The following is a 22,265-nucleotide window of genomic DNA, read 5'->3' as shown; positions in this document are numbered from 1 at the left end:
AAACATCTTTTGTAATTGAGACTATAAATATCCCAATTATTAATATTAATTACCAAATCGAGTTATTATTATTATTTATATATTCCAATGTAATTAATAAGTAAATCAAAGTTCTAAAAATGTAATTAGTAAGGAAACAAATTTGTTTGAATGTTTTTTCGATATTGACTTTTAGATTTTGAATAAGCAATAATTTTAATCTTACTATAGTACAATTTTTGTTTTTCCAAATGTCTATTATGCATCATCTCAAAAATATGGCGATATGGCGCTAATAAGGATATTTCAAAATCAATAATGTGTTTCGAAAACAAATGAAAAAAATCTGTTTAATTTAACGTCATCATATTCTTCTTCTAATAATGTACCAATCCCAAGATCATGTTTGTCCTATTTTGGGTTTTACAGACACAAACAGAAAATTCATCTTTTTGTATTTTCTCGAATTTCTCATAAACGATTCAAGCAAGTTTCTCATAAAATTCTTTAAAACTTTTCAAATTTAACCGTTTGGTACGGTACCCCCATGCTATTCCATCCTTATATTGCACACGCTGTATATTCATTTTTTTGTAACTTCAGGGTAATGTAGTCGTTATTGTTATAAATATTGATTTCTAGAACAATAAAGTTGAGTCTTTTTTTTAAGTCTTTCCACAGTCGCAATGTTATGTTGTTATATTTCTTCGAGGCAAACAAAAGTCGTCAAGCTATCCCATGGCTATTTTTTTGTCACTTCACGCTTTGGCAGTCCTTAGTTATAGCTGTTGGTTTTTGCAACAATAAACAAATTAAGTTGGCTCGTTTTTTATAGTCTTTCCATACTCGCAGGGTAATATTGTCATATTTCTTCGAGGTAAATATTAATCCTCAAGCTTTTTTATAACAGTGGTACAATTTGAACGAACCTAGTCCTTCCGCCCCTTGCACCCCAAGTCTTCCCTGGTACTCGCGGCAATCACATACTCTTATAACTGCGAGTCAACGATAATGTGTGCCAAGTACGCGCCGCCTCTGACCGCAGCCTCCTCCCGCCACCCCACCTCGAACCCGGCGCTGATGCCTTCATCGCTAGTTGAGTTGTCGGCCTGTCAGCCCAGCGGCCCTGCTTGGTCCGGCCCTCGCTAGTTAGTTTCGAGCAACGGCGCGAGTGAGACCTCGTCATACCACCACGAAAACAGTGACGTACGTGCGCGCGAATACATCGACTATCGAAATCGCGTTAAAGCAGACAGTGTCGGCACGCGATTGTTTCTTTGGACGTTTACCGTGGATCAAATGTTGTTGAGGGTGAGTGGATGGGTGTTCCCCCAAGGATACGGTGTTGGTGGTGTACCGGAATGTGAATACTGTTCAGCGGTCAGCTCAGTCGGCTCCGAAGGGAGCCAATTTGAGCCGGAAGCTTTGATTCGAGGGTCCGTACCCTTCCAAAACGCCCGGGCCATCGAACTTTTGCGTTATGGGTTTTGCTGCGCACTCAGAAGACGTTGGGAAGGACGGTTTCTAAACCAAAATGCACCACACTCGCTATACGTGAACTAACGCAGTTTTTGCACGATAGAGATTTCAGAATATTTGACAATATTTCTAGGATTGTTTTCCAAAATAACAATAACTTATCAGAAAATAACATTTGTATGTTTTCCGATAACAACAAGACAGAAGTAAATAGAAGTAATAAAAACTTTTTCTCACAGTTCTACCTACCAAATCACTAGATAGCAAATCTTTGATGACAATGTCTCTTTTTTCAAACTTAAAAAAAAAGGTGCATACTATTAAATTTTTTTTTAATTAAAAAGACAGATTTGATGGTAACCATGTCAAAAAATGATACACGCCACTGCATTTTACGGAAAAAAATATTTAAGGGTGCTTTTTTACATTTTGGGTACGTTAAAAAATAACTAAAATACGAGGGTGTGCCAAATTTGGAAATTTTCAACTCCAAAATTGATAGTCAGAGGAATGTAATTTCTACCGTCTTTGTTTAAAAAAAAAAGTTACGAAGTTACCCAAACTGTAATACCCTCTAGGTTGGGGTAATTATATCTCGATTTCACGTTTTTCGAAACTCAAAAATTATAAATATGTTTCTTTAAGTATTTTTTTATGAACAATGGCTGTTTGGTGTCGCAAAAATAGAAAAAATAAGATTACATTTTATTTCGACACTATCGAAAAAAAAAGTATACTATACAGAGCGGTCTTGTCCAAAAAAGAGCCAAGTCATTAAGACAATAAATATTTTTTAATAAATTCCGTCCAAAATTTGTTTTGCATTTGCATCTTTTGTTTTTCATCTAAATCTGTTTTCTGTTCTATTTCTATTTCTTAAATATTATATTATATAGAAAGGTTTTTTTCAAATTTTGAAAATGTCGTGAACCTCGGTATAATTATATTTTAATTTGTTTTTTTTTAATTATATTCATTAAAATTAAAAAGATATTTTTTTTTGTATCCTAGTTCGGGAAAGAGTATTTATTTATGTCTGATGAGTTTTTTTTTGCGAAAGAAAATATACAGAAAACAAACACTTTAATTTGCTTATCGAGATCGGCCAAAATTTTCACACAATACAAACTGCTAAAGAACATAAACTAATTTTACGTATTGATCCAGATGGTCAGTTAGACTTCTTGGTATAACAGGAAGCGGAACATATTAAGGTGGGCACCTGCGAAATTATTGATCATCATTGAAAAGGATTATTGGAAAAAATAAAATAGACTATTGACACTCGAAATTTCTTTTTCCTGTTCCCTGTTTTTAGAGATGTTAATTTTAATTACAAATATTTAAAATTTTGGAGACATTTGTATTTAAATTACATTTAAAATACACGAAAAAACTATTTAAATCCGTACATCTTAACAGTGTTAGTTTTATTTGTGTGAATGAGTTATATACTTTGCTTATTTATGTATGAAGATGTAACAATCTGTTACTTTTTTGAAGTTCCATGCTGTTTTTCATGTTTTGTTTTTTTCCCTATCAGGAAATCGTGTCAACTTAAACTTTATCATTTTTTTTGCATTCTGTTGTAAGACCTATGCTTACTCCTAGGTTTTCTCACATTTCTTCAATTTTTTCAAAATATATTTTAAATGTGTTGTCGTCGCTTTTCAGAAGTTCACATCTTTGCAATATTAAAATATATTTTTTAATGGGTATCACAATCATGTGCCTATATATACATACACATTTTGAAAATGAGTTCTAATTGTCGAGGCTATTTCAATTACAAAAATCAAGGGGCGCTTTTTTGTCTATCTGTCTTCCCAGTAATTTTTTAATTCTTTGCCAATTTGAATTTTTTTTGTTAAAAAATTTAAATTTTTTTGAATTTCTTTTTTTTGTTCGTTTTGCAGTCTTGTTGTCTCTATCTTGGTGCCATTGGGGCCTTTAAAAAATAAAACATCGAAATCAAACCCCTAAAACAAAAATGCCCGTTTCAGGCGTGCAATTGTGGCAATTCCACATTCCACCCCATCTGAAGGGAGGGGGTCATGCCCGAAAAAGAGGAGTTCGGAATGTCTGCCGGGCTCCCAATGCAATTTCCCCAAGGTCCGTTCGGGGCTTTCCACGCGCCGCCACTGGAGCAGCGATCCCCCGACGGTCGTTTCGTCTGGCCCCCCCAACCGCCTGGCGCGTTCCACCCGCCTCCGGGGTAAGTCTATCAGTTATTTGCCTCAAAATTTTATCCGACTGAGGAACCGAAAATACAACCAATTTTTAAATTATTTCTTCCGGGTATGTATATGAGTTATACAGGGTGTTTGAATGCACAAATGAGGGGTCAGCCGAGGGAGCAGTGGCTGTGGGTGGGGTGCAGATCTCATGGAGATGTGATGTGAAAATGTAAAAAAATGTATTAAAATTCACTGTATATGGTTTGAATAAAACGAAGCTTGAGCAGCTGACAAAAAATTATTGATAGGCACGCGACTATACTTACCATCGGTGTAGGTTTAGGCGGAATGGAAAGAAAAGTCTAAAAGTATCTTCTAATGGATATTTATTAAAACATGGTTATATTCGTAAAAACTATAAAAATTTAAAGGGCGTCCCAAATTCACCTAAAATGTTTTCCCATAAAACTAATTTTAATCCTAGTACTCGCTTAGGCAACGAGCGTATTGAAAATTTCATTTTTTTTGTTTGGATTTTTTAAATTCCAAATCTTCCACATTATGAATTTATAAAAAATATGAATAACAGAATAGAATTAGTAGTAATGTTCAAACAACTTCTAAGCACCCATCTATTTCGTCTTTATATACCTAATTAAATGCCAAAGTAAATTAATGTGCAGCTGAAAAACAATAGATATTGATTTTTAAACAAGAAAAAACAGCGGAATTTTTCTTAATCAAGACTATCTCACCATCAAGCAGTTCATTTTGATAAAGCAATTTAGCAAAACAAAAGAAAAAATATCGATATTTGAAAAGAAATATGTTGAACTGAGGAGGCTTTTACTTGATGAAAATCCAATTATCGCCGCGTCTTTATCAAACATTTGATAAAGTCGAAACAATTGTCATGTCAAAATATATAATTTCGTGAAAATCTGAACTTTTAGTTCTTATTTATTTTTTTAAAGAAATATGTACTTATATGGCGGCCTATCTTACTGATTGAAATCAATCGCATTAACTAGTCGGAAAAGTTTAACTAAACAGACACTTTGTTAAAACTTTTTTGTGTTGCTATCTGTAAAAGGAGGCTTTGACAATTTCAGCCTACTTTTGTTTATTAAATGATATTAAATTCGAAACTTGATTATTACTAGTTATAAAAAATTGTCATGATTGCAATGTTGGTCACTGTTGCATGTAATTAGGGTGTAAGTAAATAAAAAAAGGAAGTAAAATGCGATCATAAGTATATGAGAGCCTCGGGTGGGAATTTGCAAATTGTGCTTTCACAAAAATTATTAAAAAATTCGGTGAGTCACAAATTGTTGAGCTTTAGCACCTGATGAATTCTTTTTATTCCCTACATTAAGAATAAATTACGTGGACAACGATTTTTGACACCTGAAGAAGCGGTTGATGCGTTTAAAAGGCATGTTTTGGAGGTGCCCTGTTCGGTGTGCTTTGTGGATTGGTTTTATCGAATGCAAAAGTGAATTGATCATTAGGGTGAATATTTTGAGAAACAATAAATTCATGTTTGTTGGTAGTTTATACGAGGTTAGCGTCAAAATTTCCCGGCCTGACAGATGCAGCTCCATCCAGTATGACGATAAAACTTTGTCTTCGTTTAAATATATGTCTTAGTAGGCTACGAGAGAAAAATTGAAGTCTTGCGTCAAATAATTTTTTGTTGACAGCATTTTAAAGAAGACGTGTCCGAAAAAATGTCGCAAATAACGCAAATTGGGTATAGAGCAGTCATAAAGTTTTTGACAAAAGAAGGATTAGCACCTAAAATTATAATGAAAGGCTGGATGGTGTGTACGGCCAAAGTTCTCCTTCGTATTCTGTAGTCAAGGAATGGGCAAAACGTTTTCGAATGAGGCAGGAGTCCCTTGAAGATGATTCAAGAACTGGTCGGCCAGTGGAGGTCATAACGGAAGTCATTGTTGCGATTGTGGAAGAGGTGGTATTGAGTGATCGACTTTTAAAGGTCAAGGATATCTCAGAAATTACTAAGCTTTCTGATACAAGTGTTCGTCGAATCCTGCATGATCATTTAGGTATACATAAGGTTAGTGCAAGATGGGTTCCTAAAAACCATTCGGCTATTCAGAAACAACTCCGTGTCGAGTGTGCGCGGTCTTTTTTCGAACTCTGTGGGTCGGAACAGAAGCCTGTGATAGAAACTATTGTGACGGGAGATGACACTATGGTTCTCTATTATGACCCTCTATCGAAAAAAGAATCAATGGAGTGGCTCGTAAGGGTGAAGCACCTCCAAGAAAATTCAGAGTCTGTCAGTCAACAAAAAAGGTGATGGCCACGATCTTTTGGGATTGTGAAGGAATTCTTTTGATAGATTTTAAAGAAACTGATACCACTGTCAATGGTAAATATTACGTAATATTATTACATAAATTACACGTCGAGGAAAACTGACGTCGTCTTTTGCACGACAATGCACCTGTCCATACTGTTCGTGTTGTACAAGCTGCCATTTTAGAGTGTAGGTTCCAACAGATAGATCATCCTCCCTATAGTCCAGATATGGCCCCCAGCGACTATTATTTGTTTGAATATTTGAAAAAGGACTTACGTGGACAGCGGTTTAACGACGAAGTTGAGTTAAAAGAGGCTGTTTTAGCTCATTTTGCAGAGAAACCAAAACAATATTTTTTTAAAAGGATTGTGTGGAATAAGTGTATTGAGGTTAAGGGGGGATTATATTGAAAAATAATAAAAAAAGTTACTCTACTTTGTTTCTTTCATAATCAGGCCGGGAAATTTTCCCGAAATATAAAAGGTAGCCCTCGTATATGTAATCTCGAAGAAGAACAATAATGGCGACACGTGAATACCGTAAACAAATGCGTACAGGAAGTATGGCGCGCAAACAATTAGAAATTCACGGAACCTGCCGTGCTGTAGGGGATAATACAGTTGTAATCCCTCCGTGTTTGACCTGCGATTTTTGTCCGTTTTCAATACCACCCCCGGGGCCTCGAAGAAAGAACTTGACCGTCCTCGCCCGACAATGCGAGATCATGCCCGGGTAGAAATCCAAAGGATTTTCAAAAGGCGCGTAACATTGCATTTTTTTCGGCATTCGGCGGGCCTCCGATCCCGATTTAACGATGCAGTTAAAACGATGTTTACTATGTTGGCATGTTCCGGTACTAAAACCTTTAAATAAACTAGGCGTGCCAGTCGACGTTTTCCTCAATCGCTTATTTGTTTGAACCTCGGGTTGAATGAAACCCGTCCGCAATGGTTTACAGTCGCCGGACGGCTGGGGAGGGCGAGTTAAGATTTCGAAAATATTTTTTAACACTTTACGAGACTTCAAATTTTTATAAAACTGCAACATATAAAATTTTAATTACGAAAAACAGGTCATACCGCGAAAAAAATTTCTTACCGGCTTATTTGTATATTTTTGAGGGCCCTCTGTCACGTCATTTTTTTATAGTGCGCTCTATATCTTAAAAATGTTATTTTATTAACACCTGTGACATGTACATGTTTGTTCCATGTCAGGCACGATTTTTATGAAATTAAATGTGATTTGGCAACACTGGATAATATTAGGTTTCTCTGCAAAGCGACGGAGTTGGCGCAGAAGCGTCAGTACAGCGTTGTAACCTTTTTCTAGTGTTCTGGAACGTATAAATATGAAAAGAAGTCATTGTGTGAACAATCCAATCTGTGGTAGGTATGCACTGGTAAAGCTAAGCTTATTTTGGTGCAAAAATTGGCGACCAAGAAAAGTCCCGGACTTCTCATATTGTTTGTTGCGTGAAACGTGCAAGTCGGGCGCTTTGGGATCTGATGTGAAGTCTGAGTCATCTGGGTCGGAATGACGTTTTTTGGTCCTTTTGGGGCAGTAGGTACCGGTACATCAGGTCCATGAAGAACTCGTCAAATAGCCGAATCCAGATTGGGATACACAATTTGTTTCTTATTTGTTCTGTTGAATCCTCGAACATTAGACGAACAACAATGACAATCACCACTGTGATTCCTAGGCTCTCGCCACACCATCGGAACAGGGCTTAAACATTTCTTTCTACCGTTTTGTCAGTTTCTTAATGCTTCAACAAAAACGAAACAAACAATGTGAGAAGCCCAATCCATTTAAAAATAATACCTAACATAAACATAAACAGAGCCCCAAAAAATATACAAAAAATATATATAATATATTTACAATAATGTATTTACAAAAAATATATATTTTCAAAACCTGCGCAAGATCAGTCTGTAAAAAGCGTCAAGAGTAAAAGGGGTTGTGCCAAGGGGAAAAGGTTCATTATTTAACAACTAACTGATAGTGTTACTAATAACACAACATTTTGGTAGTGTCTGCGTTTTCTGATAGTGTAATTTGGATTTCCACGATAAGAGTGGATTTCACTGCATCAATTATTAAAATGGTCGTTTCTTTCTTTTAATCGCGTTTACCGCTAGAAATGTCCTAAAAATCACGTTTTCACGTTTGGTGGAAAAAAGCCCCCAAAAATATACAAGCAAGCTTCAACGTCAAAATCATTGTGGACCTTTCCACCGGCCATCATGATGTCTTCGCCCCCGAGCACGAATCCACTGGTCGCTTTCTAGATCTGATTCGCGGTACTCGCAACGATTTAAGAGAAAATTCGGAGAACGACGATGTCTACGTTGTTACCCGTAAAACTGAGTAAATATTGGAGTTGATATTGAGTTGTAAATTGGTCCTCTCGGACGGGCTAGTGTTAATGCGTGTGTTTGTAGAACTTGATTCCATAATAGAGCCGCATTCCTGGGGCCCGGGGCGGAGAGTATCGGACGGCGGGAGCCGAAGACCGCCGCGCGGCCAAAGTTATGTGGTGAGAGGTTACCAAACTACACGTCGCGGCCGCGGCCAGAATTAAGATATAAATTTTAACAAGGTATAATTATTGCCGTTGCCGTGGCGTGACGATTTTCGAATTATCTTACGCTAGCCTGTTAACTAATTATCATAATTGCAAACGTCTTCGCCGGCCGTTAGACTCGGGCTACTAGTCTTGTTATTATCAAAATTCACGCCGATCCTGTTTTGCGGTTGGCTATATGTAATCGACTAGTTAAGCGGCCCCGATAATAGGGAACAACATTTACATTTGAAAAATATTGCTTATAAAATTAAGTTTATATTGTTAAAAGAACCACTTTTCAAAAAAAAAACGATTATTTCGTACTTCTATGGTAAAGTTCGCTCGTTAGACATATTTTGCTCTATCACGTCATCTTTTTTATATTTTAAAATTGATATTTTATTATTTCATTAATGTGCATACCTACGACATACATCTTGACGATTTTCGACTTGTATATTTAAACAAAAAAAAAATTTCGTAGTTCTATGTAACAAATATAAGCAATTAAAAATGGTAAAATTTGAATCCTTTTTGAAACGCGCTGTCATTGGCTGTGAACGGTTGTGACGTCAATTGGCTGGTTAGACTACGCGCCGGTCGGACAGTAGCATAGAGAAGCCGTTAGAGAACGGCAACGCGTTGGCCATGGTGGTTGTAATTTTAACTTTAGTCTCGATCCTGTCGCTTGGTTTTGTCTTGTGTTAAGTATCAAAAGGAAAGTTTTGAAAATGACTAAAGCCGATTTTTAGTGGATATGTTTATCGTGACATCTTACATACAAAACACCGAAAGGTTTTCTTTTGCTGAGGTTCGCGGTATTAAAGCTGAAAGGTATATTATGGGAAATTTAGCCACTAGTTTTAAACCAACATAATATTGCAATCAATTTTTAAAATTGATCAAATAAAATTTAAATTATTCAACAAAAAGGGTTTTTTTTTAAACTAGTGGAAACATAAATACTGATTTTATTTTTTTTTATTTATATTATATAGATCAGGAATGGCATTCCTATGAAGACTGCAGTAGGATGGGTGCAAGTTCGAAAATTTTTACACGGTTCTGCACGGTTAAGCCTAAAGTGACACTTAATATTTACAAAAAACGACCGCTTTGATTTTCTTGTTGTACTCAAGCACGATGGGACGATTTGTAATATTGTTTTTGTGTTGTCTCCACTATTATCATGTAAAGCACAAATACAAACTGGTGTATATTAAATACAAACACACACACACACGTTTAAATGAGCCAAAAATAAACGTAAATAATATGATTCTCGGCTTATAACCTGATAAAAACACTATAACACCTCGCCGTGTCAATCGAAAAGCAGCGGTATGACGTCACGATTATTCATCAAAAGGGCGTCACAACTTGATATTTGGCATGCGTTATTTCTATACATAAACAAATGTATTAAAGGAATAAAAAAAATGTTAATTTTCCTATTCGCCTATATAACCTATAAACAATTGTTTTTTATGAATTAGCCAATCCAACGATCTGTCCAATCGAATTCAACAGAGCGTCCCAGGCCAAACAAACAAAGTAGATAACGTTTCTTTATAACCAAACTTCCTGTTTTTTAGCAAATGATCTTATTATGTGCCTGTTGAAAGTGTTTCTTTCTAAATTATTTATTAATTTTTGGTTGTTAACGCTATTTTGCTTTTCTTAGAGTGTAAAAACATTCGTTTTCGTTAGTGTAGTAATACTGTACTACTTTTAAGGATATAAAATATGTTGAAATGAACAACTGGTGTTTGTTATTGGTTGTGGAAATCGTTCAAACCGCGATGAAGTTTTTTTGATATTCAAAAGAACAAACAGGTGTGAAAAACTGAAACAGATAAAGGTATGGTATGTTCATAGATATAAGAAAGTGACCAATTGCTTTTGAATGGGATTATTTTGAGGAATTTTGTATGAAGGCATAACCCCGGAGTTCCAAAACTTCAGAATTCTAAGGTTTTGTTGATTACGGTAACTTCTAATGAACTGTTTCAGTATCCACAGTCTAAAAGTAGGTTCTCTAATTGCTGAATGGATCTAGTTATAATAAAATTATTTTCATCAGCAAATGTTTTAGTTTTTTTCTTGCAAATAGAAAGTTACTATCGAATCTCGCTGTGCATGCGTTTCGTCTATTGTCCAGCGCGGGTCAAGTCGTTCATCATTGGAAAAAACTGGTTCAAGTCACGAAATCCCAATTATCAAATAGTTTAACGGTTTTTGGTTCTGTGTTGTTAGTGCGGCAAATGTGGCGGAACGGTTTCTCAAATAAATAAAAAATGGATTGAATCTAGTACACGGCTTAATTAGGGCGGATTTGCTACGTGATAATTATTTTTTTGAAAGGCAAATCCATCTTGGAAGTAAAATTATAGTACTCCACTACACACTTTCAGATTATTTTTAAGTATCCTTTTTGCCTGTGCCTATATATATTTAGTTGTCGCATTGGATGGATCTAGGTCTGTTTGTTGTAAGTTTGTGGTGAGGTTATATCGTCGGTATACAAGTGGCCAAGTCCAAATTTTCTGGAATTTAATTTGTAACAGTAAAATATTCAAAACGTAATATATTTTTACAGAAAGAATAAGTTGATATTTTGCAATTGTTCAAAGTCCACAGGTAAAAAACACTTACAAGAGAAAATGACCATGATGTCATTCCTCCGAAACTCCGAATACATATTTATCGTTCAAGTTTTACCTATAGGAATTATAATACATAACTGTTTACAAAAATGCCATCCACATATGGAAGCAGATTCGACGCATAGTGCAACAATTATGACAGTAGCACCATCCAAGAGCTGATCTTAATCTGAATCTTAAAGAACTCAGCAAATCGACATTAAACAATACGATTCGAGACGAAAGTGGTCAGAGAGTACGACGGCTGACGATCAAACAACTCCGATACGAAAAAGGAACAAAAAATTTAACATTATTCAGGTACGATTACGCTGAAGAATACAAAGTTCTAAATGTAAGGGGACAAGTAAAGGGTAGACCCAGTAGTAAAAGTGCTACTCAGAACCAATATCCAAAAACAAAAAGGATGACTGAGTTCCATAAAAGATAAATGCCCCGAACCTGCACAAGACTAAAGCAGTGATGATGAACTATAAAGTTAGGATTATTTTAATGCTACTTAATTTTTCTTATTAGTAATTATTATTGGTTAATAATTTGTTATAATCGTGAATTTATTATTTAAATAGTTAATAAATGTTAGGTGAACAAATTAACATTAATTTGCTTCGAATAGGAAAATAATAGGTATAATTATATTATGACTCATAAAACAATACAAATTTCTTTGATTGTGGTAGTAGATTAACAAAAACCTACTGTCAAAATGTATTTCCACTAAAATAAAATTACAAGAAATAATTGAATTTTATATTTGTTCATAAATCTTCAAATATTAATAGGTTATTTGGTCACGCTATACGGGGGGCTATTAGAAATTTATTGTGTCGCAGTCACAAATAACGATGGTTAGAAATCGCCCTTAATAACTTAATTCGCGATATACGCGGAGCTTAAGGGAAAGAAAGTAGACGGGGCTTTAATTCGGCTTTCCCGAACGGGCCGATTATTCCAAATCGTCGGCCAATTATTGTCAATTTGCCGTTAATGGCGGCCAACGATATGACATAATCGACGTACGCAGAAAGCTCTGCGGGCCCCGGGACCTAGGCCGAATACGAAACTAACATGGCGGCCACACACGTCACGCGAATTTGCATCTAAATTGAAGCCATAAGTGAGATATATACGGGTTTATTATTATGCGATAAAGTCGTTAAGTTATTCGGCGATGCGAAATGGTGTGCCGTGGCCTCGCGGTCGCCATCTTTGGGTACCCGGTCACGGGAGAAATTTTTCGACGGTATACTTTGTATCGAAGTATATCGTGTTGGCGTTTCGCCGTAATTGACGAAATAACCTGCAGGCGGCGGTAAAACACCTGACCGGTCGGTATTGTAGGACACGACACCTGGGACGGTCTCTTAAGCTGTTGTATAAATATAGAGGTTAAATATTTTTATTTAGGTATAATAAAAACAAATAGAAAATACTGTGCCACTAGAAATTACCAATAATTACGTTAATAAGTACGTTTTTATTCAAAATATTATCCGGTGTACTCTCAGAATCGTCATTAAGAGTAGCTAGACGGAGCTCTATGTTATTTTGCATGCAAATGTAAGAACTTAATTTTTATAATGACATCACATACATATTACTTTTTAATTGTTCTTGTTGTTCTTCAGACTTTGGAAAAAAATTTTTGAAGACGCACCGTGTGTGTAGAAGTAAATATTGGTTGTTGATTTATATATCAATTAAATAACGACATTAAAAGAAAAATAGGTTGACTGCATTTGGAATGTAAAACCAAATTGTATGCGGAGTTTTATCTCTTGCCTTGTTTTTTTTTTACCTAGGCGCCCCTTTTAACTAATAAAATAGCAAACCAAAAACCAAATTTTGTGAATGTTTTACTAACAAAAAATATTTAAAAAAAAAAAAATAAAACCTATTTTTGAAAAATATTTATTGAGCCACCTTTTAGATATTAAGGTCCTAGTTTGTTATATATTTTTGGAAACATTTCCTTTCAGAAATATGGGGTGTCAAATTCTAAAAAAAAACATTTTTTGCCTTATAATCATGGTGTAAAAAAAGGAAAATTTTACTGGCCGCCCCATCGACTTAAATTAAATTTTTCAGCATGAAAACGGGCAGCAGGACGTTAAAAACAAAAACACAACGGAGGCTCTCGGGCGTAAGGAAATCACGAAATAAAAATAAAAACCACGAATTCCGCAGAAGTCTCGCGTTACATACACCAATTTACTGAAAGGGGTAATCCAAAACCGAGTTGACAGAGTTATTTTTCTGGCCGATTTGCCGCGCGTAGGTCCGGTTTCAGCCGCGAACGTTTTCGCCGCCATAACGTCGTCCATCTTTGTTTTCGAACGATTTGAAAAAATTATAATCGAGCCATCGATTCTCGTCCGCGGTAGGCCGACGGATTTCATAAATCATAAACTACGAAAAAACTAAAAAGATTCGTTAACTTGGCAACGCCGCCAAGCGAAACCGCGCGGGCCGCTAATTGAAAGCACGTTTCCCCGAATCTAACTACGATTTGTCAATTTGACAACGCCGGAAGAAAAATCCGTCGAGCGAGGAAGATGGATGCACCCCGAGTCCAGTGCAAATTGCACCGAAATCTCATTAAAAAGCTAATAAAGAGTGTGCCGACCTTTCTTCGGTGATTAATGAACGCAAAAAATTGCTTAATTTGAATTTAGAACGATCCGATGCGGAATTAGCGAGGGAACATGGCGTGCATAGGCAAAAGTTGCTTCAAACATTTGCGTTAATCCTGAATTTGAACTGTTTATATTTTTTTGTGGTCCTCCGAGCCGGATAACCATTTTTCGAGATTTCTTTGATAAAACATCTTCTTTGCCTTAGATTCCAAATGGTAGTTCGTACAACATTTTTCGAAATTACACATTTTTTAGAAAAGTTCCAGTATGAAAACCTCATCTTGATACGTCAGCTTGATTTCGAGCTACAGGGTGATTCTCAAAAGTATGCATTTTGAAATAGTTACCGTAACTTTTTTATTTCTCAAAATGGAGTTTATTTTTAGTATTTTTAGTCATTCCGTTAGTCACAAATCGAATTATTTTGGAAGAATTAAAATTTGATGGTGCGCTATTGCTATGGTGAAAATAGTCCGTTGGGGATGTTTCAACGTGAAACATTGTTCTGTATAATTGAACAGTTTTTAATAGTCGATATTTCATTGTTATGCTTCTCGTTGTAGTGTTTGTCTTATTACATTTTATATTTCATTGGTTGCTTGGAAATATTTTTTTGCAATTACTGAACTACTTTTTTACGACAAATTTACTGGCGTGACTCTGATTGAAATGCAGAAAAGATTATATACTCAACAAAGTACACACCACCTCTTACAAGCTAACAGAGATTGGTAAACCAATTCTCAAATTCAAATAGTTTGCCCCGAGTGCCGAACTGCAATTAATTTCCGAGATGAAATTAATATTTGTTGTTTTAATTAAAATCATGGTTTCGCCATAACAGTTTCGAAACTTTACCATAGTTGGCCATGCTATGTCTTTAATTGCACTGAAAATCAGGAAATTTGCAACTTTCACAAATAAAAAATTAATTTTAAGTAATTCGCAGACAAGTTGAGCTGATGTTTTCATATTTGAAATTTTCAGTACTGATTCCATTAAAGTTCGAAAAATTTCCGAATTTAATTTGATCTCGTGTGGTTTTTAACCAATCAAAATTGATTTTGTTGACAGATTTCGATAGCAACACATGTTTCTATTAAACTTTCCAACATAATTCGCCGTTGGGTACTCACGAGGAAAAAATTTCCACCAAAAGTCATCCGTTGCCATGGTAATCTGTTAAATAAACACGTTGTGATTGGTTAAAAGTTGCAGGTGCGGACTTTTCTCAAAAATCGAGCTGGTAGTTTGTTGTTTAGAAGTTACGTGACAATTTCTGCACTTCGTAAAAGATATTCCCTGATTTTATTTTTATTTAGCATACCAGAAAGTAGCGATTGTAATATTTCACTGAACCGGCAAGTCAGCACTACTTAATGACATCGAAGAATACGGTGTGATCCATAAAAAAAGAACTCAGACCGGCGTTAAAACTCAACAACTATTGGGTTGCGTCATTAAATTTCTCATAGAGCATTGTACATTGCACATACAACAAACTATCCGAATTTCGTTCACCTATTGCGCACATTTTCAAAAAGCTCTACACATTTCTAGCACATCCAAGACATGTTGTGTCCATTTCGTACATCATCATCACACTGGAGAGGTTTTTTTCCACATCGCTCACATTTTTAACACAAAAAGACACATTTTCTCACAATCGACACACGCGCACGACACATTGTTTCCGCAAAACGGGCATATTCTCAACAAAAATGACGCGCAAACTTAACCCGGAGCACCAGAGCATACGCGTGATGTCGGGCCGTTTGATAAAGGTACCGACCAAAACGGTTCTCTGCCTCGACCGATTCGCGGAACAATTATACCGGCAGGGAGCAGCACGGTCGCGTTTCGCAATTAAGCTATCGGGGAATGCGTTGATTTTTTGGCATTTTCCCGTTTCGTAATTGGCGGGCTCGCGGACGTGAGAAAGCGACAAGGATCGGGCACGCAAAATCGATCAATCAACCGGACCCCGGTCGGGCTGCAATTTGCTCGACCGCGGGACCCAATTACGGGCCCGTTTTTGCTTTTGCGGAATGTTCGTGGACCGCGTTGCCGACGACAACGACATTTCGACCACGGTTACATATGTGTACTAGAAAAATTGATGTTGATACCTAGAATCCGCCTGTAGGGCGCTTGCGTGGTCAAAAGATATGATAGAAGAATTCATTTCAAATCATTTTCAACATTTGGCGGGTATTTACACATTATTTCATATAGAGTTTTAAATTGTAAATTTTCCTCTGAGAGGTCAAACTTTAGTTATATGTATTTACAAAGTATATATGAAGAATACCATTTTTTTTGTTCTGCCGTGATATACAGTGTGTCCAAGATAAGGAGGTCTATATCATAAGATATACGACGATAGTTAAATTTGAAAAAAGTTGTAAAATTTAAAGGTTAATAACGCGCTGCCGAGCAAACTAAAAAAACTCCATTTATATATTTTTTTTATTTAAAGAGATTCACTTTCTCTTTGCCACTTTTTGAGCTCCACAAGATCGCGTTCCTCTGCGAAATCCATCATCAACTTTATTTTTTCACTTTTTCGGTGAAAATCATTTTTTATTGCGATGTACGACGCATTGTTTAAATCACAAGAAAGGATGTGTATTAAATTTTAAATGTTTTGGTGCTGACGTGATAAATGAATAAGAAAAAAGATGAAATGTTACATGTTAAACGGGTAACACCTCGCGGCCCTTGTATTCAAAACATTTCTTATCAGTCTAGTATTCTCATTCGACCCCCAGTGTCAAAAACCCGCTGGTAAACCTGTTATTTGCAATATCCCCATATAAAAAATCGAGTGGAGTGTGAGAAAATAGTGCCTTTTATTTTTCAAGTGCTAATTCGCTAGGCAAATGCTTTTTGTGCGAATAATACTCACAAATACATTCATCAAATCCCATAGTAAGCTGCCTAACAGCGACTTAGGCAAATTACATTTTTTTAGGTAAATGACTTCTAAATAGAAACTATTTGCCATTTGCCTAGGCAAAACCCACTTGCCATAAACTATCATTCGCCTACGGCAGACATATTGTCTTGGCCACACTGTGTTGTATATACGATTTTTTTTCGAAAACAAATTTCTCATTTACTATTGCCGTGGTTTTTCAGTTTAGTTTACAGCAATTGCAATCGATTTTTTTTTACTTATTCGGCTTCTGTAATTGTCCCTACACATGAAAACAGCGTAGCAAGGTTGAAGCTAATGACATTAATAAAAAAAAAATCTGATTCAGTGAGTATTACCTTTTGAACTATGAAAAATTAAAATTACCCCTAGTTTTATCAATGCATGAATTAAAGTCCTATGAACACTACAAACACTTTCTTTAAACGCCCAAAAAACAGTCTATGTGGTATTTAGAGAAACAGGAAAGGCACCTAAATATAAAAATATATCAGGTGCGTGAATATAAATACCTAAGACTAACTATCTCAAAGAAACTGATTTGGGATAAACATATTGACACTGATTGAGGTGCAATAAAAATATGTTATAACTGAGCCAAAAAACAAAGCAAGTGCTATATAGAAGCTTCGTAGAGCCACTTCTGAGATACTTGTTAACATACTGGGGAAACACAAGCTAGATAAATTTCAAATGCTACAAAATAAAACACACATTTGTAATAATCTTTAATATACCTAGTGAAGAAATCTACAGGAACTTGCCCTATTTAAAAAACTTGTGAACTTAAAATACTAGAACAATCAAAATTAATGTACCTAATACAAAGCAAATTGATTGGAAATAGACATTGGTAAATTACTGCACAAGAAACGATGATAAGTGAAGAAATGCACACGCAAGGACTAAAGCATTTAAGTTTCTAATAAAACGGTATTAAAGGCCATTGCTAAGAAAATGTAAAACTTTATAAAAAAAAAAGTTAAACCAGTTATATAAATGCAAAAACATTCCTCCAAAAATACATTCAAAACTATTTTAACTTTGTCAACCTCTTCTTCGTTTTCTTGCCATCTGACCGGGCCAAACCCTAACCAACTATTCCGATTGATATTCTGCGGTTGGTCGAATAACTCTACCAGTCCGGCCCAGGTGTCTAAATGTGTGTAAATGGCTGCACGGTAGTAGGCGCGTTAGGTCTAGGTGCTCATACAATTTCTGAGTTAACCTGGACAATGCTTGAAGAATATTCCCCAAAACCACATATAAGTTTGTATGTAATTTCGATGTTTTTTTTTCATAATTTGCATTTACCACTCTACATGTCTTAAGATTGATCTACGATAATATTCGAACAGGCCGCTGAGGAGAACGAGCAAAATAAAATCGGTAGCACCAACACTTGGGTGATCACTTGAACGTAATACGCGGTCGTGGGTAATTTTCAAATATTCAAATCTCCGAATAATGCCTTCGTGTTATCCATCCGCCCGCATAAATCCTAATAAATAATTCAGGCCCGACAAACTAAATCTGATTAAGATGGTAATCCGTTTGGTCCTGACCATAGAGAAAAGGAAACCAATTTGGTTCGACGACGGCGCATCTAAACTGGCTTGGTCGTGTTTTGGTCGGCGCTTTGATCATCGCGCCAGAGTGAGGGGGAGAGAGAGAGAGAGAGCGCGGTCGCATGATTTGGCCGGTCGTGCGCGCTTGCTTTTTCACAAAGCACCGCGTATATTCTCGTCGTTATGGGACGCTCGGGTATCATAAGCCTCGGGAAAAAGTCCGACGTTGAAAAAGAAGAATTAATCGAACTCGTATACGTTTAAGAAGCGCCTGAGTTAAGTTTTAGCCGGCGCGGTTCGGACGAAAAACCATTTTTCGTTATTAAGACGATGACTCTCAAAATACTCTTTTTTTTTTTGAAAAATGTTTATTTTTGTTGTATCTTCTCATCGATATACTAACTGATGATAATGACAGTAATAATAATGATAATGATGATGATGATAATTATAATAATGATAATAATAATAATAATAATAATAATAAATTTGCTTTTTATACAGGTCGTCTCACTGCCAACTGCTACCGGAATTCTACGAAAAATGCGAATTTGGCACTATTCTCTAGTCGATGGGACGCATCCTGCTAAAATTTTTAGATAATTGGTCATAAATTTGTGCCTATTTTAAACGCAGCATGTACATAGTAGTGCTTTTTTTGTGGTCCTTAGAACATTCCAGACATATTTCATGGTCCAGGCGGTTATAGTCATCATTGTGGAAATATTCTGGAATTTTTTGCTTTTTTTGCATTTCTCATCGCAGTAGCGGCGATATTAAATTAGTTTTTTGAAGAAAAAATTTTGTTCGTTCATTTTATTTTATGATTTATTTATTTGTTATTATTTGTTTGTTATATTCGTTTCTTCTGTTACACATGGATTTTTTAATTTCCATAAATGAATTGAAATATTGTGTTGTATTCCGTACGTATTCCGGCTTCTGTTTGGTCACCATATGTAACTAGCCGGAACTACCAATTTTTTTTAATGGAAATTTCCATAATCTACAGTAATATTATTTACTGATCTTCTGAATTCCTCCGGAGTTTGTTGTTGGTAAATCAAACTAACCAAATCCCACCAAAATTAACCAAAACTAGCCACAACTATTTTTTTTCCACAAACCTTCTGAATTCCTCCCAAGTCCGTTGTTGGTGATATCAAACTAACCAAAACTAATCGAAACTAGCCACAACTGTCTTTTTTTTTCAAAGAAATTTCCACACATCACAGTAAATTTTTATAAGTCTTCTGATTACCTTCTGAGTCTGTTGATGATATCGAGAGCTTAATTGAATTACTTTCGATTAAGTACTGAAGAAGCCAACAGGACCATCGGCGAAACAACAGCAAGTTCGATTCGTCAACCACCGATGCTGGATTTCTCTTTGACCGAACCTTATTCTCGAAAGCTTTCAAAGTAATCATTTTCTTATTTTATGTGTGGTAATTTTTCTGGTGTTGTAATTAACGAATAATAAACACATTTCCATGGTCTCCTTGGGCGTATGCCATAATTATTAACAGGAATTATCAAAAGGAAAAAAGTTACTCTAATTTTTAATGCTAAAGAAAGTCCGTCAAAAATGAACCCGGAATAAAAGAGATATAGGAATTAAATGGTGTTGTTTTGAATTTTGGAGGCTTTTGCATTGGTGCTATTAATGCCCCTCTAGAAGGACATTGAAGAAGGTTTTCATAAAATGCGTAGAATCTCGCTGCGCAGGCTCCACTTGTGAGTTGCCCATATTATTAACTCTTCTTTAGAGGTAAACTATTTTCCAGATAGCTGGAAACCAATAAGAAAAGAAAATACCCTCTTTTCTCTCTCTAGATTCACTCTGCAATTTAGATAACTCCAAAAAAACTTCAGCTGATTTACAAAATTTTAATTTTAACCCAAATAACCCACTTCCAAGTAGTTTGAATGACTCTGAAGAAATGAATGTTTTTCCCGCAGCTTTGTTTTGAATTTACAAAAACGAAATATCTTAGGCTTAAATATTGTAGTCCTTTCGTTGATAAATATGTTACTCATGTTATTGATTCTTTTATAGAGGCAAACTATTTTTCAGATAGCTTCAATGTCTGTTTTTGTTTTTCCACCGTACAACCATTCAAAATTAGGCCGAACTTTTCCACACAGCGTTCGAATCGTTATGGTCGAAGAATTACGAAATGTCCCGTTGCGCCAAAGCCAAATGGCCAACATTCCCTCCTCGAGGAAAGAAACGTTTCCGATGGAAAACTCGTTAAAAAGCAACCGGCTTATTAAGTCGGTTTATCTTGCGGCCTCGCAATAAAAATACCAACGTTTTAGAACCCGACACTAATTATGTTAATGTAATTGTATGAAGTTGTTTACATTAGTTTTAATTGGACTCTCGTATCGGATATCGATCCGTAACCAAAATCGCATGCAAACGACTGCTTTATGCGAAAAATCGGCTTTTTCCGCGACCCCATAAAATCCGCAATCGGATCCCGATCCCTGGAACTATCTCGCCGTTTTGGTCAGGTTTTTGCTCGAAGTCGTAACCGTAGCTGATATCTATCTGAGAACTAATCGCTTGATTTTCAATCCTATAATGTTTTAATCCGCCTCAAATGACGATCGATATTTATCGTGCGATTGCGCAGCATCTGATTTTCTTTTCTATTCCCTAAACTTTACTTTTAAAACCAAGAAAAGATTCTATTTCTCAACTCCCATAATATATTGTTCTACAATAATAACATGTTATTCTATAATAAAGTAGGAACAACAAACACACAAGTTCTTGAACAAGAACCGACTTCCTAATAATTTTGCTGTACTGTATGATCCAAATTCATCCAGCAAGGCCAAACCCAGGTACCAGCGTGACACTTATTTGCGTTGCATTCCTGCTACTATCGGAGCTGGTCAGTTCTTAAATGAGTGATCGAAAATGTAATAAGTAACATATTATTATTATACATCGTTATTGAATAATAGTATATATTGTACAATACATTATTATGTGTTTGTTATTGATAACCCTCTTCAAGGAATATCCGAACTTAGTCGGTAAAGAGTATTTTATAACGCTGAATATAGGAATACCAATTAAAAATTTAAACATACATTTAGTTTTGAATTATTTTAACAATATTCTTTCTGATATGCGACCAAACTTTCTCATACAATACGCATGTTACGCATATATGAATCGGAGTGTTTTTTCTGCACCTTAAAACTCAATATACATATGTTTTATTTTTTTAGAACTGAGTTCAAGATTGTGAAAGATTTGTGAGATCAAAATTACTTGAATTAAATATGTGCAACAGCATTGTGTCATGTTATACAATGAGAGCATCCTACAGACGCCCAATAATTGATAAATCATCGTTATTGGAAAATAGACAGCACTGCCAGCACAGATAGCTCACGATTCACCCATGTTAGGTTAAACCGGTATCTCTGAAATATTTTTGTCTGGATAGTCCAATAAAGCAGCACCTGGCTGGTTTGACCGAATTACAATAGCGATCTTCCAACACAGATGTTATCTGTAATTGAAGGAAGATAGCCTGCACCTGCACTTAGGTAAGCCTCCCATCAAACTCAGTGATTCTCCATAGCTCCAAGAGTCGTCTCCCTGATTATCCTAGGGAGTGGATATGATTCGCCAAGCATGACTTGATGCTTAAGCGAATGTGTCTTCCTGTTCAGCCTATGAAGTACCAGAACTGCGCGTCTGCTGTAATTTTGCGCCAGGCGATTTCTTTGCTGGCTATTGTAGAGCTCCGTCTGCAGCACACTGGGCGGGTTTTTAGGGATTTGGACCAAGATCGGACCTTGTCGCATTCCAGCTTTGATGACTCGCCGATTTTCCTTTAGATATAACATCTGGGCGTATTATTAAGTTACTATTAACATGTTCTACCC

The 22,265-nt window shown here is 35.9% G+C and overlaps 1 protein-coding gene across 1 annotated transcript in view; it reads left to right on the top strand.

Annotated features, from left to right (window-relative positions):
• Positions 1-1,148: 1,148 nt before the first annotated feature.
• Positions 1,149-22,265, top strand: part of LOC132698180 (transcriptional activator cubitus interruptus) — a 121,293-nt gene continuing 100,176 nt past the window's right edge. Inside the window, exons 1-2 of the mRNA XM_060664112.1 lie at positions 1,149-1,290; positions 3,462-3,673. Coding sequence (XP_060520095.1) covers positions 3,513-3,673 — 161 coding nt within the window. The 5' untranslated portion in view covers positions 1,149-1,290; positions 3,462-3,512. The remainder of the gene's footprint in view (positions 1,291-3,461; positions 3,674-22,265) is intronic.

The sequence above is a fragment of the Cylas formicarius genome, unplaced genomic scaffold, assembly GCF_029955315.1.
Source record: "Cylas formicarius isolate icCylForm1 unplaced genomic scaffold, icCylForm1.1 PGA_scaffold_2__14_contigs__length_35257938, whole genome shotgun sequence".
NCBI classification, from domain to species: domain Eukaryota; kingdom Metazoa; phylum Arthropoda; class Insecta; order Coleoptera; family Brentidae; genus Cylas; species Cylas formicarius.
The sequence above is the reverse complement of the archived record's forward strand: the minus strand, read 5'-3'. Positions and strand labels throughout refer to the sequence as shown.